This window comes from Callionymus lyra, chromosome 2, assembly GCF_982586985.1.
Source record: "Callionymus lyra chromosome 2, fCalLyr1.hap1.1, whole genome shotgun sequence".
Lineage (NCBI taxonomy): Eukaryota > Metazoa > Chordata > Actinopteri > Syngnathiformes > Callionymidae > Callionymus > Callionymus lyra.
In genome coordinates, this window is record NC_141819.1 from 2148272 (window position 1) to 2162081 (window position 13810).

The following is a 13810-nucleotide window of genomic DNA, read 5'->3' on the forward strand; positions in this document are numbered from 1 at the left end:
GTTTCATATTTAGACGAGTGTTTGTTTACGTTTGTTTCATATTTAGACGAGTGTTTGTTTACGTTTGTTTCATATTTAGACGAGTGTTTGTTTACGTTTGTTTCATATTTAGACGAGTGTTTGTTTACGTTTGTTTCATATTTAGACGAGTGTTTGTTTACGTTTGTTTAATATTTAGACGAGTGTTTGTTTACGTTTGTTTCATATTTAGACGAGTGTTTGTTTACGTTTGTTTAATATTTAGACTTGTGTTTGTTTACGTTTGTTTCATATTTAGACGAGTGTTTGTTTACGTTTGTTTCATATTTAGACGAGTGTTTGTTTACGTTTGTTTCATATTTAGACGAGTGTTTGTTTACGTTTGTTTCATATTTAGACGAGTGTTTGTTTACGTTTGTTTCATATTTAGACGAGTGTTTGTTTATGTTTGTTTCATATTTAGACGAGTGTTTGTTTACGTTTGTTTAATATTTAGACGAGTGTTTGTTTACGTTTGTTTCATATTTAGACCAGTGTTTGTTTACGTTTGTTTCATATTTAGACGAGTGTTTGTTTACGTTTGTTTCATATTTAGACGAGTGTTTGTTTACGTTTGTTTAATATTTAGACGAGTGTTTGTTTACGTTTGTTTAATATTTAGACTTGTGTTTGTTTACGTTTGTTTAATATTTAGACGAGTGTTTGTTTACGTTTGTTTCATATTTAGACGAGTGTTTGTTTATGTTTGTTTAATATTTAGACGAGTGTTTGTTTACGTTTGTTTCATATTTAGACGAGTGTTTGTTTACGTTTGTTTCATATTTAGACGAGTGTTTGTTTACGTTTGTTTCATATTTAGACGAGTGTTTGTTTACGTTTGTTTCATATTTAGACGAGTGTTTGTTTACGTTTGTTTAATATTTAGACTTGTGTTTGTTTACGTTTGTTTAATATTTAGACGAGTGTTTGTTTACGTTTGTTTAATATTTAGACTTGTGTTTGTTTACGTTTGTTTAATATTTAGACGAGTGTTTGTTTACGTTTGTTTAATATTTAGACGAGTGTTTGTTTACGTTTGTTTCATATTTAGACGAATGTTTGTTTACGTTTGTTTAATATTTAGACGAGTGTTTGTTTACGTTTGTTTAATATTTAGACGAGTGTTTGTTTACGTTTGTTTCATATTTAGACGAGTGTTTGTTTACGTTTGTTTCATATTTAGACGAGTGTTTGTTTACGTTTGTTTCATATTTAGACGAGTGTTTGTTTACGTTTGTTTCATATTTAGACGAGTGTTTGTTTACGTTTGTTTCATATTTAGACGAGTGTTTGTTTACGTTTGTTTAATATTTAGACGAGTGTTTGTTTACGTTTGTTTAATATTTAGACGAGTGTTTGTTTATGTTTGTTTAATATTTAGACGAGTGTTTGTTTACGTTTGTTTCATATTTAGACGAGTGTTTGTTTACGTTTGTTTAATATTTAGACTTGTGTTTGTTTACGTTTGTTTAATATTTAGACGAGTGTTTGTTTACGTTTGTTTAATATTTAGACTTGTGTTTGTTTACGTTTGTTTAATATTTAGACGAGTGTTTGTTTACGTTTGTTTAATATTTAGACGAGTGTTTGTTTACGTTTGTTTCATATTTAGACGAATGTTTGTTTACGTTTGTTTAATATTTAGACGAGTGTTTGTTTACGTTTGTTTAATATTTAGACGAGTGTTTGTTTACGTTTGTTTCATATTTAGACGAGTGTTTGTTTACGTTTGTTTCATATTTAGACGAGTGTTTGTTTACGTTTGTTTCATATTTAGACGAGTGTTTGTTTACGTTTGTTTCATATTTAGACGAGTGTTTGTTTACGTTTGTTTCATATTTAGACGAGTGTTTGTTTACGTTTGTTTCATATTTAGACGAGTGTTTGTTTACGTTTGTTTCATATTTAGACGAGTGTTTGTTTACGTTTGTTTCATATTTAGACGAGTGTTTGTTAGGTTTGTTTCATATTTAGACGAGTGTTTGTTTACGTTTGTTTAATATTTAGACGAGTGTTTGTTTACGTTTGTTTAATATTTAGACGAGTGTTTGTTTACGTTTGTTTCATATTTAGACGAGTGTTTGTTTACGTTTGTTTCATATTTAGACGAGTGTTTGTTTACGTTTGTTTCATATTTAGACGAGTGTTTGTTTACGTTTGTTTCATATTTAGACGAGTGTTTGTTTACGTTTGTTTCATATTTAGACGAGTGTTTGTTTACGTTTGTTTCATATTTAGACGAGTGTTTGTTTACGTTTGTTTCATATTTAGACGAGTGTTTGTTTACGTTTGTTTCATATTTAGACGAGTGTTTGTTTACGTTTGTTTCATATTTAGACGAGTGTTTGTTTACGTTTGTTTCATATTTAGACGAGTGTTTGTTTACGTTTGTTTCATATTTAGACGAGTGTTTGTTTACGTTTGTTTAATATTTAGACTTGTGTTTGTTTACGTTTGTTTCATATTTAGACGAGTGTTTGTTTACGTTTGTTTCATATTTAGACGAGTGTTTGTTTACGTTTGTTTCATATTTAGACGAGTGTTTGTTTACGTTTGTTTCATATTTAGACGAGTGTTTGTTTACGTTTGTTTCATATTTAGACGAGTGTTTGTTTACGTTTGTTTCATATTTAGACGAGTGTTTGTTTACGTTTGTTTAATATTTAGACTTGTGTTTGTTTACGTTTGTTTCATATTTAGACTTGTGTTTGTTTATGTTTGTTTCATATTTAGACGAGTGTTTGTTTACGTTTGTTTCATATTTAGACCAGTGTTTGTTTATGTTTGTTTCATATTTAGACGAGTGTTTGTTTACGTTTGTTTAATATTTAGACGAGTGTTTGTTTATGTTTGTTTCATATTTAGACGAGTGTTTGTTTACGTTTGTTTAATATTTAGACGAGTGTTTGTTTACGTTTGTTTCATATTTAGACGAGTGTTTGTTTACGTTTGTTTCATATTTAGACGAGTGTTTGTTTACGTTTGTTTCATATTTAGACGAGTGTTTGTTTACGTTTGTTTCATATTTAGACGAGTGTTTGTTTACGTTTGTTTAATATTTAGACGAGTGTTTGTTTACGTTTGTTTCATATTTAGACGAGTGTTTGTTTACGTTTGTTTAATATTTAGACGAGTGTTTGTTTACGTTTGTTTCATATTTAGACCAGTGTTTGTTTACGTTTGTTTCATATTTAGACGAGTGTTTGTTTACGTTTGTTTAATATTTAGACGAGTGTTTGTTTACGTTTGTTTCATATTTAGACGAGTGTTTGTTTACGTTTGTTTAATATTTAGACGAGTGTTTGTTTACGTTTGTTTCATATTTAGACTTGTGTTTGTTTACGTTTGTTTCATATTTAGACGAGTGTTTGTTTACGTTTGTTTAATATTTAGACGAGTGTTTGTTTACGTTTGTTTCATATTTAGACGAGTGTTTGTTTACGTTTGTTTAATATTTAGACGAGTGTTTGTTTATGTTTGTTTAATATTTAGACGAGTGTTTGTTTATGTTTGTTTCATATTTAGACGAGTGTTTGTTTACGTTTGTTTAATATTTAGACGAGTGTTTGTTTACGTTTGTTTCATATTTAGACTTGTGTTTGTTTACGTTTGTTTAATATTTAGACGAGTGTTTGTTTACGTTTGTTTAATATTTAGACGAGTGTTTGTTTACGTTTGTTTCATATTTAGACGAGTGTTTGTTTACGTTTGTTTAATATTTAGACGAGTGTTTGTTTACGTTTGTTTCATATTTAGACGAATGTTTGTTTACGTTTGTTTCATATTTAGACGAGTGTTTGTTTACGTTTGTTTCATATTTAGACGAGTGTTTGTTTACGTTTGTTTCATATTTAGACTTGTGTTTGTTTACGTTTGTTTCATATTTAGACTTGTGTTTGTTTACGTTTGTTTCATATTTAGACGAGTGTTTGTTTACGTTTGTTTAATATTTAGACGAGTGTTTGTTTACGTTTGTTTAATATTTAGACGAGTGTTTGTTTACGTTTGTTTAATATTTAGACGAGTGTTTGTTTACGTTCGCTTCGGTGCATTAAGTCGAAGATATTTCCAAATGTATCTTTATTTCAACATCCATGTTTGTCTCTGACGTGTTTCTGATGTTTAACGTCGTCTCTCGTCCCTCGCAGTCTCATCATTTATCATGAATCTAAAATAGCATCAATAATTTTAAGTCCTAGTTTGCAAATACAGCATTAAAACGTGACTTTAACACGGAAAACTAACTTCTCATCCTTTTTTCTTTTTTTTTTCAGATTGATGTCATTCGAAAAGAAAGAAACCAAATCATTCATTAACTAAAGGTTGACAAATGTAGAAAGTTTCGATCAGTCCTATTTCTCCTCAGGTGAGACACATGGTAAATATTAATACTTCAGTTACTCCTCACAGTAGATGATATTAGGATCTGTTCATGTGGATCAACAGGTTGGAGCAGATCGTGGCAGAGACTTGTGACTGAGACTATAAAAGAGTTCACCTGTGAAGGAGTGTTTCAGTCGCAGAGACATGGAGACTAGAGTTGATCTGTTGTCTTGTTGCATCTGTCTGGATCTACTGAAGGATCCAGTCACTCTTCACTGTGGACACAACTACTGTAAGATCTGTGTTGAAGGTCACTGGCAGGAGAAGAACATCTACGAGTGTCCTCAGTGCAGACGGAGCTTCAGCGAGAGACCTGTCCTCCAGAAGAACACTGTGTTAGCAGAGTTAGTGGAGGAGCTGAAGAAGACTGGAGCAGCTGAGGACCTCTGCTCTGCTGGACCTGAAGATGTGACCTGTGACGCCTGCACTGGGAGGAAGATGAAAGCCCTCAAGTCCTGTCTGGTGTGTCTGGTCTCCTACTGTGACCTTCACCTCCAGACTCATCGAGAAGCTCCGGCCTTCAGGAGACACAAGCTGGTCCAGCCGTCCAAGCAGCTCCAGGAGATGATCTGCTCTGAACACGAGGAGGAGAAGAAGATGTTCTGTCGTTCTGATCAGCAGGTCATCTGTCATCTCTGTGCTGTGGACCAACACAAAGATCATGACATCGTCTCGACCACAGCAGAGAGGAGGGAGAGAGACAAAGACCTGGATCAGAGTCAAGGAAGGATCCAGCAGAAGATCCAGAAGAGAGAGAAGGAAGTGAAGCTGCTCCAGCAGGAGAAGAAGAACATCAGAGTCTCTGCTGAGGAAGCAGTGAAGGACAGTCAGGAGACCCTCGTCCAGATGATCCAGATGATCCAGAGAAGAATGCCTGACGTGGAGCAGAAGATCAGATCTCTGCAGGAGACTGAAGACGCTCGAGTCCGAGGACTTCAGGAGCAGCTGGAGCAGGAGATCTCTGAGCTGAAGAAGAAAGAGGCTGAGCTGCAGCAGCTGTCACTCACCGACAGTCACACCATCTTCCTGCAGAACTGGACCTCACTCTCAGAGGTCAGTGAAGACACGACCTCACTCTCAGAGGTCAGTGAAGACACGACCTCCTCCACGACCCTTGAGCAAACTCACCGTCGCTTCCAGGAAGTAACAGCAGCCGTGTCAGCCTGCAGAGACCAAGTCCAGGACCTTCTGAGAGACATGTGGACCGACATCTCCATGATGTTCCATCAAGAGACCAGAGAGCAGTTCCTCACACACTCACAGGACATCACTCTGGATCCAAACACTGCAGACTCATGGTTGATGTTGTCTGAAGGAAACAAGAAAGTGACAAACATGGAAGAACATCAGCCTCGTCCTGATCATCCAGACAGATTCAAAAATTATTGTTATCAGGTCTTGAGTCAAGAGTCTCTGACTGGACGTTGTTACTGGGAGGTGAAGACAACAGAAGGAGATGTTGGAGTATCAGTTTCATACAAGAACATCAGCAGATCAGGATATGAAAGTTTCTTTGGATGTAATGACAAATCTTGGAGTTTATCTTGTCACGACTCTGGTTGTTCATTTATACACAACAACATCCAAACTGAAGTCTCCAGAGTCAGACCCTCCACAGTGGGGGTGAACCTGGATCACTCTGCAGGTCTTCTGTCCTTCTACAGCGTCTCTGAGACCATGACTCTCCTCCACAGAGTCCAGACCAGCTTCTCTCAACCTCTTCATGCTGGAGTCAATGTTTGGTCCTCGTGTGAGTTTGTGAAGCTGAAGTAGACGCCAGTGAGATTGTGAGTCTCCAGGAGTGACATCATCACATGAAGCTTCAATGTTTGGATGAACGTCTCTGAGAACGTTTGTCGTTTGTGCCGCAGTGAAGACACAGTGACGTCATGTGACTGGATTAGAACCTCTGTGATTGGATTGTTCCTGATGATGACGAGTCTTCTTTAAATCTTCTTTAATAAACACCTTCATGATCCGGTGATGATGGCAGCAGTCGTTACTCAAGTACTCCACAGTACTACAAGTATATCCTGGTTACTACAGTATCTCATTGGATGTTATTGAATAATGAATTGATGAATTGATGTACATTTGTTTGATTCAATATTACAGTCTGAAAGGAATTGGATTTTGTGAAAAAAAGATTTTCTCCAAAGAAGTAAAGATGAAAGTTCAACACAAACTATATCTTGTATCAGAGAAACCAGATCCTTGGATTCAGTGTTATGTTGAGTTATGCTGTATTTTAAAAATGTACATATAGAAACATTGATTTTTATTCACTCAAATCTCCTCTTAAAACACACTTTTATTCTCTTTTAACACAGCGTGAGACTCTGAGCTGTTTTTAGTGCTTTTGACTTGTTTTATTGGATATTGTTTTATTTTTGTGTTTTAACTGCTTTCTTAGTACTTTCATGTCATTGTACTACACTTTGTATCGACTGTTGTTTTTAAAGTGTTTTATCAATAAACTTATTGATTGATTATTTGTTCTTATTGAAATGTTAATCTAAATCAATGAATTATCTTTTTGAATCATTTATTCTAAATATATCAATATATAGATTATATATATATTTGACACATTGAGTTCAATATTCTAATTCCAATAATTCAAAAACACATTTTCTAAATGCAATATTCTTTGGTTTATTCAATATAACATCGACATCTTTATATGTACTTTCTTACACCTTCGTTCTAAGATCACAATCAAAACTACTTTTATTGTTGTAAACACAAGCGTGGATATTATGTGGTGACAACACAAAAGTACATGTTAATAATGAATTAATTAATACAAATAACACAAAAGTACATGTTAATAATGAATTAATTAATACAAATAACACAAAAGTACATGTTAATAATGAATTAATTAATACAAACACAAAAGTACATGTTAATAATGAATTAATTAATACAAATAACACAAAAGTACATGTTAATAATGAATTAATTAATACAAATAACACAAAAGTACATGTTAATAATGAATTAATTAATACAAATAACACAAAAGTACATGTTAATAATGAATTAATTAATACAAATAACACAAAAGTACATGTTAATAATGAATTAATTAATACAAATAACACAAAAGTACATGTTAATAATGAATTAATTAATACAAATAACACAAAAGTACATGTTAATAATGAATTAATTAATACAAATAACACAAAATTAGTGCAACAGTCCATACTTTCCATTTTGCACATTTTCTGCACTTTATACATAATTACATTTTTATTTAGGTTTAACGTTGTTTTATTTTACTGTTGGTGGAACAATTCACTAGCAATTGAAATAATAATAATTCTGGTTCTGATGTATAAACATGTTTTTGTATAGAATATAAGTCTTAATTAAGAAGATAAATATGTTAGATTATTTTGTCCATTATATATATTATATCTATTTATATACAAAATGTACCTTTCAATGTAAAACATATTTAATTCAAATCTTAAAAAAGCTTTAAAATAGTAACATTTCAAGAATAAAATTCAAAGTGTCAACATTTGAAACATGAAAGCGTTCAATATTCTGACACTGATTGACTTCCGTCCTCAAGTTTGAACTAATGTTTCTTATTCTCTCTGTGAACGATCAACACACTGTGGTGTGTTCAGAGGATGATGTTGTGAACTTAACAATATGTTCCGTTACTATGAATCACAAGCAGAAAACTATAAACAAATATAAAAAATAATAATAATTGGAATGAATTAAAAACATTAATTTTTTTGAAAAATGAGACATTGCCATAAAATGTCATATAAATAAATAATGAATGAGTGATATTAGCTCCATTAAAATGTGTATTATTCATATAGAATATTACAATTTTTTTGTTTTTTTCAATAATTCAAAATGTTATTTTTGAGTTCTGAGGTACTTGATCAACTTCGAAATACACCACTATTATACTATTTTACACTATTATACCTACATTTTTACATTTAATTAAAAAAACGTACTGAGTATATTGAGTTCATCGAAATATTGTATTCATTTTTGGAATAAAAATATAAAACTTTACGTGTAAAATTTGAAAATGATTCGCTTTAAAAAAACACACGTACTACCAAGACCTCTCACACTTACTATCAAACTTGCTCACATCTACTTTCAAACTCTTTATTAGCACTTAATAGTACGTGTATAAGTACTTGATTGTACGTATACGAGTATTTGATCGTGAGTGTAAGAGATCTTGTAAATAAGTGCATGAGGACTTGATAGTAAGTGTGACAGATCTAGTAGTGCGTGTAAGAGAACTTGATTACACAGGATGCCGCCCCTTTTTAAGCAACTTCAAAATAAAGTTGTTAAATCAATACTTCATCTCCGGCAGTTTAAAACAAATGTTTGGATTGTCATGTTATTTTTGACATGATCACTTTATTTAATGATATCGCAGCATTAATAACACAATTATTAAACCTTTCTGCTGATGTTCATCATATCCTCCTGAAGTCCGTCTAAGCTGTCATGTTTATGTTCTTCCTGTTTTATTTTGAAGGTGGTTTTCTGTTTGTATGTGTCCTGTGTTTTCCTTTGACAGACGCTGGCAGGTGCGCGGCTGGTGATGATTGAGTGGCGGGTTCTTCCTATTGATAAGGAGCATCTCTACCCGGAAGAACTCGCCAGAGTATTGCGTTTCCCTTCGATCTCGCTCCTCGCCTTTAAATCAGAACTTTGATGATCCTTTGGAGACTCCTGACGTTGTCAGCACTTTTATTTACTCACGTGAGTCTTTTTGTTTTAGTTGCTGTTGGGACCCCGATCTCCAGCCGTGCCCTGCCTTCGTCCCGAGTGTGATGTTATGAGTATAATAACATGTGAACTCCATTACCCAGCATGCCACAGCAGTGAGGCGCATGCGTGGAAGCCCCGCCTGTTGGTCTGTTCAAGGTAGCAAGAGAATGGTTCCATGTTAGTAAAGAATCAAGTTTATATTAACAAACCAGATATCACGCCTCGTCTGCTCATTGAAGCTTGACCGAAGACAACACATGGTGTCAGAAGTGGCCGTGAGCAGCTTCGGACGGAAGATTTGCCACGGAAAGAGGAAGAAAAAGTTTCCGGTCGCGTGAGTGCTACGGGCTAATAAAGCTACATGCTAACAGAGTTTGCTTCGGTGTGTGATGGCTGCGAGCGGCAGAAGTAAAGCGAGGAAGAGGGACGGATGGAACAAGTAGAAGAGGATCTCGTACCTGTATTGGAGGATAACCAGCACCAGGAGAGGGCTGTGTAAGTCCCGATACCCCGACGTGCAGTCATGGATAAGCTTAGTCCACCAACTTCCATGCAAATGACTGGGAACCTTGCTGATGACTGGAAGCGTTTCAAGCAACGATTTAATATATATCTAGCAGCAAGCGGAGCTGGGGGTGATGATGAAAAACTGAAAGCTCACATTCTTTTGCATGTTATAGGAGAAGATGCATTGGACATATATAATAGTTTTCAGCTGAATGAAGCTAATCTGACTTTGACAGAGCTAATGACAAATAAAACGGATAAAACCGGAGTCCGTTTCCGTCGCTCCAACACGACGTCACCTCCGGGTCTTAATACTTTGCTTTATGGAGAAAAAAGGATCAATTCAGAGTGTACGGTCGTTTATTCACCGCTTCAAAACAAACAAACATACAAACTTTTACGATCGATCGGACTCGCTCTTTGCCGGCAGCTGTACAGGTCGATAGCTCCGGGAAAGACGGTCCTGGGTTATGGGTCTTCTCTATATTTAAGGGAAAGTTTCCTGTCCAGGGGGCGTCTGTTCCGGGGCAGTGGTTCTTTGATGTTAGTTCCTGTCTCGAGTCACCTGGAGAGCAACATCCTTGCTTCCCTGTTGTGTGGGCGGATTCCTTTGTCTTCCAGCCCCCCTTTTTTGGGTGTGTTCCGTGTTGCCCTTTTGTTTCACGTCCACAGGTGTGAACAGAGCAGACAGACAGTCCTTCATTAAATCGCTGAATAATCTCTAGTCTGTTTCAAGCTACCCTTGACACAGTGTATATCAGTATGAAAGTGAAATGTTGGTTGTGAATGTGTATTTAAACTTTTAAGCTCTTAGATGAGGCTAGTATTTTATACTCTATATTTTGATCATCTTTTTAGCATTAATTTAACTTATGGCGTATACGTATAGTGTAGAATAATTTCCAATCTAACACAAAGTTTGAAGAATACTTTGTGCCTAGACAGAACGTGACTTTTGAGAGGTACACGTTTTTCACCCATGACCAAAAGCAAGGCGTACTATTTGACCAGTACTTAGCAGAGCTTCACACGCTAAGCAAGACATGTGAATTCGGCCCCTTAAGAGACTCATTAGTGAGAGACAGGGTCGTTTGTGGAACAGTGGATAATGCACTCAGAGAAAGACTGCTCAGAGAGTCAGGACTGACACTAGACAAGTGTGTCAGTATGTGCAGAGCAGCTGAAACCACTCGAGCACAAGCAAAAGAGCTTCGGAGAGGTGAGACAACTGTGCATTCAATAAATAAAGAACAATGGAAAAAGAAAACAGTTACCAAACAGAGAGACCAAAATGAGAAATCAACTGAGTTCAAATGGGGTAAATGTGGAGGCAGCCACAAGCCAAGATCTTGTCCTGCATTTGTAAAATCCCGTAACAACTGTGGAAGGAGCAATCACTATGCTAAATGTTGCAAAGCAGCTCTAAAACAAAAAGTTCACACAGTCGATGAGGGAGAAGAGGAGTATGATGAGTTTATTGTGGATGTGGCGCAAGCTTGTACAACTGAAAAAGAGGAATGGATTGTGCCTATTGAGGTGAATAAAACAATAATACCATTCAAGTTAGACACAGGTGCTCATGTAAACCTGCTGTCATTGGAAGACTACAAAACACTGACAGTAAAGAGCAAAATTCATCCTTTAAAAACAAAAATCACTGGATACACCGGAGAACGTTCCTATTAAAGGCGGATGCATCGCAACCTTCAAACACAAGGGGCGGCAGATAAGAGCACAGCTTCTGATCGTGGATATGAGCGTACAACCAATCCTGGGACTCAGTGCATGTACAAAGCTCAGTCTGGTCAAAAGAGTGTTTGTTGTGACATCACCAGGTACTGCAAATGATCATGACTCACTCATGGAGGAGTATAAAGACTGTTTCGAAGGACTTGGATGTCTACCTGGAAAACATAAGATACGTGTGGATGAAGGTGTGTCTCCTGTTGTGCATCTCTGCAGGAAAGTCCCGTTTGCCCTGCAGGAAAAACTGAAAGAGGAACTAGCGCGCATGGAAAAATTAGAGGTCATCAAGAAAATAGATGAACCAACGGAATGGGTCAGCTCGCTGGTTATTGTGCAAAAGAAAACAGGTGCTCTAAGGATTTGTTTGGATCCTAGGGATTTCAACAGAGCAATCAGAAGAGAACACTTTAAGTTACCAACCAGAGAAGAAATCATGGCACAGTTTGCTGGAGCTACATGGTTCAGTAAACTAGATGCTTCGTCAGGTTTCTGGCAACTGAGGCTAGACGAGCAGAGTTCGAGACTGTGTACGTTCAACACCCTGGAGGGCAGGTACAGGTTTCTTCGTCTGCCGTACGGTATCTTGTCAGCGCCTGAAGTATACCATAAGACTATTCACATGATTTTTGAGCACATTCCAGGAGTAGAGACGATGATGGACGATGTTATTGTCTGGGGGGCTACTCGAGAAGAACACGACGAAAGACTGAGACAAGTGCTAGACAAGACAAGAGAAGTTCATCTGAAACTTAACAAAGACAAATGTGAGTTTGGTGTAAAAACACTTACCTTTGTGGGAGATGTTCTCAGTGAATAGGGGGTGAAGCCTGACCCGAGAAAAACATCAGCGATCAACAACATGGAAAGACCAAACAATAAAGATGAGGTCAGACGGTTTTTAGGGATGGTCACCTATCTCGCCAAGTTTGTCCCACAGTTGTCAACACGGTCGGCACCTCTCAGGAGTCTTCTCGAACAAAAGAATGAATGGATCTGGTCCCATGAGCAGGAACAATGTTTTGTGAAACTGAAAGAGACTCTCACACAGGAACCCGTGCTAAAGTTCTATGACCCAAAGAAGAGTACCAGGATCTCAGCAGACGCGTCACAGTACGGCCTGGGAGCAGTGGCTACCTGTCGCTTATGCATCCAGAGCCTTGACAAGCGCCGAGTCCAGGTACGCTCAAATGGAAAAAGAACTGTTAGCGAGTGTGTATGCATGTGAGCGTTTTCATCAATATGTGTATGGTCAATCTTTTGAGGTAGAAACTGACCATAAACCTTTAGTGTCCATCATGGCCAAACCTCTAAATAACTGTCCTGCACGGATACAGCGCATGCTGATCAGGCTGCAAAAGTACAACAAGATATACACACAAGGAAAATACATGTTCACCGCCGACACCTTGTCTAGAGCAGTGGATAAAGAGGAACCTGCAGACTGTGAGAACAGTGCAGACATACAGGCATATGTGGACATGATTGTGACGTCTCTGCCAGTAACTGCAGACAGAACGGAACAAATACGAAGAGAGACTAACGCAGATGAAACAATGAAAGAACTCAAGGGCACAGTACAGAAAGGCTGGCCTGAAAACAAAAAGGATTGCCCTGTGCAAAGACTACTGTAGGGCAGAGCTCACAGTGGTGGATGACATGGTGTTGAAAGGGAGCAAATACGTTATTCCATCCTCACTACGTAAACAAATGCTCCAAAAGATTCACGAAGGCCACCTTGGAGAAGTCAAGTGTAAACGCAGGGCTAGAGAAGTGATGTACTGGCCGAGAATCAATTTAGATATAAGCCAGACGACAGCGTCATGTGAACTGTGTCGCACCTACAGGCCAAGACAACAAGCTGAGCCGCTGATGATGCATCCAGTGCTCCGCAGACCCTACTACAAGGTTGGCACTGACCTGTTTGACTGTGATGGTAAGAGTTACATAGTGGTCACCGACTATTTCTCAAACTATCCTGGAGTTGGAGCGCTGCAGTCAACATCAAGCAAAGCAGTTATCAGCTACCTCAAGACTGTCTTCGCTAGACATGGTGTCCCATGTGAACTGTTGTCGGATAATTTGCCCCAGTTTTCTAGCTGCGAGTTTGCTGCCTTTGCCAAAGAATGGGGGTTTCAACACTCTTCATCAGGGATGTCAAAGTCAAACACACCGAGGGCCAAAAAAACAAATGTGCTACAAGCCGAAGGCCGGACTGGTTCAATGTTTATTAAAACATATCGAAATGATTGCACATAGCCTATTGAACCAAGACCTAACACAGTGTACATTATTTAATGATTAAATGAATATGGCAATATTTTGTTATGGCTCTGTCAGTAACTTCAAAGGAAAACATTTTCAACAGCCAAACAGCGAAAAATTA

At 36.9% G+C, this 13810-nt stretch overlaps 1 protein-coding gene across 3 annotated transcripts; it reads left to right on the forward strand.

Moving 5' to 3' along the window:
- Window positions 1-3942: 3942 nt before the first annotated feature.
- On the forward strand, window positions 3943-6884 carry LOC148085059 (tripartite motif-containing protein 16-like). 3 transcript variants are annotated; one of them, XM_087783206.1, is made up of 2 exons: window positions 3943-4396; window positions 4465-6884. In XM_087783206.1, exon 2 carries the CDS (start codon window positions 4546-4548, stop codon window positions 6172-6174), a length of 1629 nt encoding a protein of 542 aa, XP_087639332.1. In that variant the 5' UTR covers window positions 3943-4396; window positions 4465-4545; the 3' UTR covers window positions 6175-6884. The 3 variants fall into 3 exon arrangements, with proteins under 3 accessions (XP_087639332.1, XP_087639331.1, XP_087639333.1); XM_087783205.1 differs by having other exon boundaries at window positions 3943-4384; XM_087783207.1 differs by lacking the exon at window positions 3943-4396 and having other exon boundaries at window positions 4557-4633; window positions 4690-6884.
- The last annotated feature ends 6926 nt before the right edge of the window (window positions 6885-13810 follow it).

Coding starts and splice junctions, on each gene's coding strand:
- LOC148085059 (XM_087783206.1), top strand. CDS start 4,546: ATGGAGACTAGAGTTGATCTGTTGTCTTGTTGCATCTGTCTGGATCTA.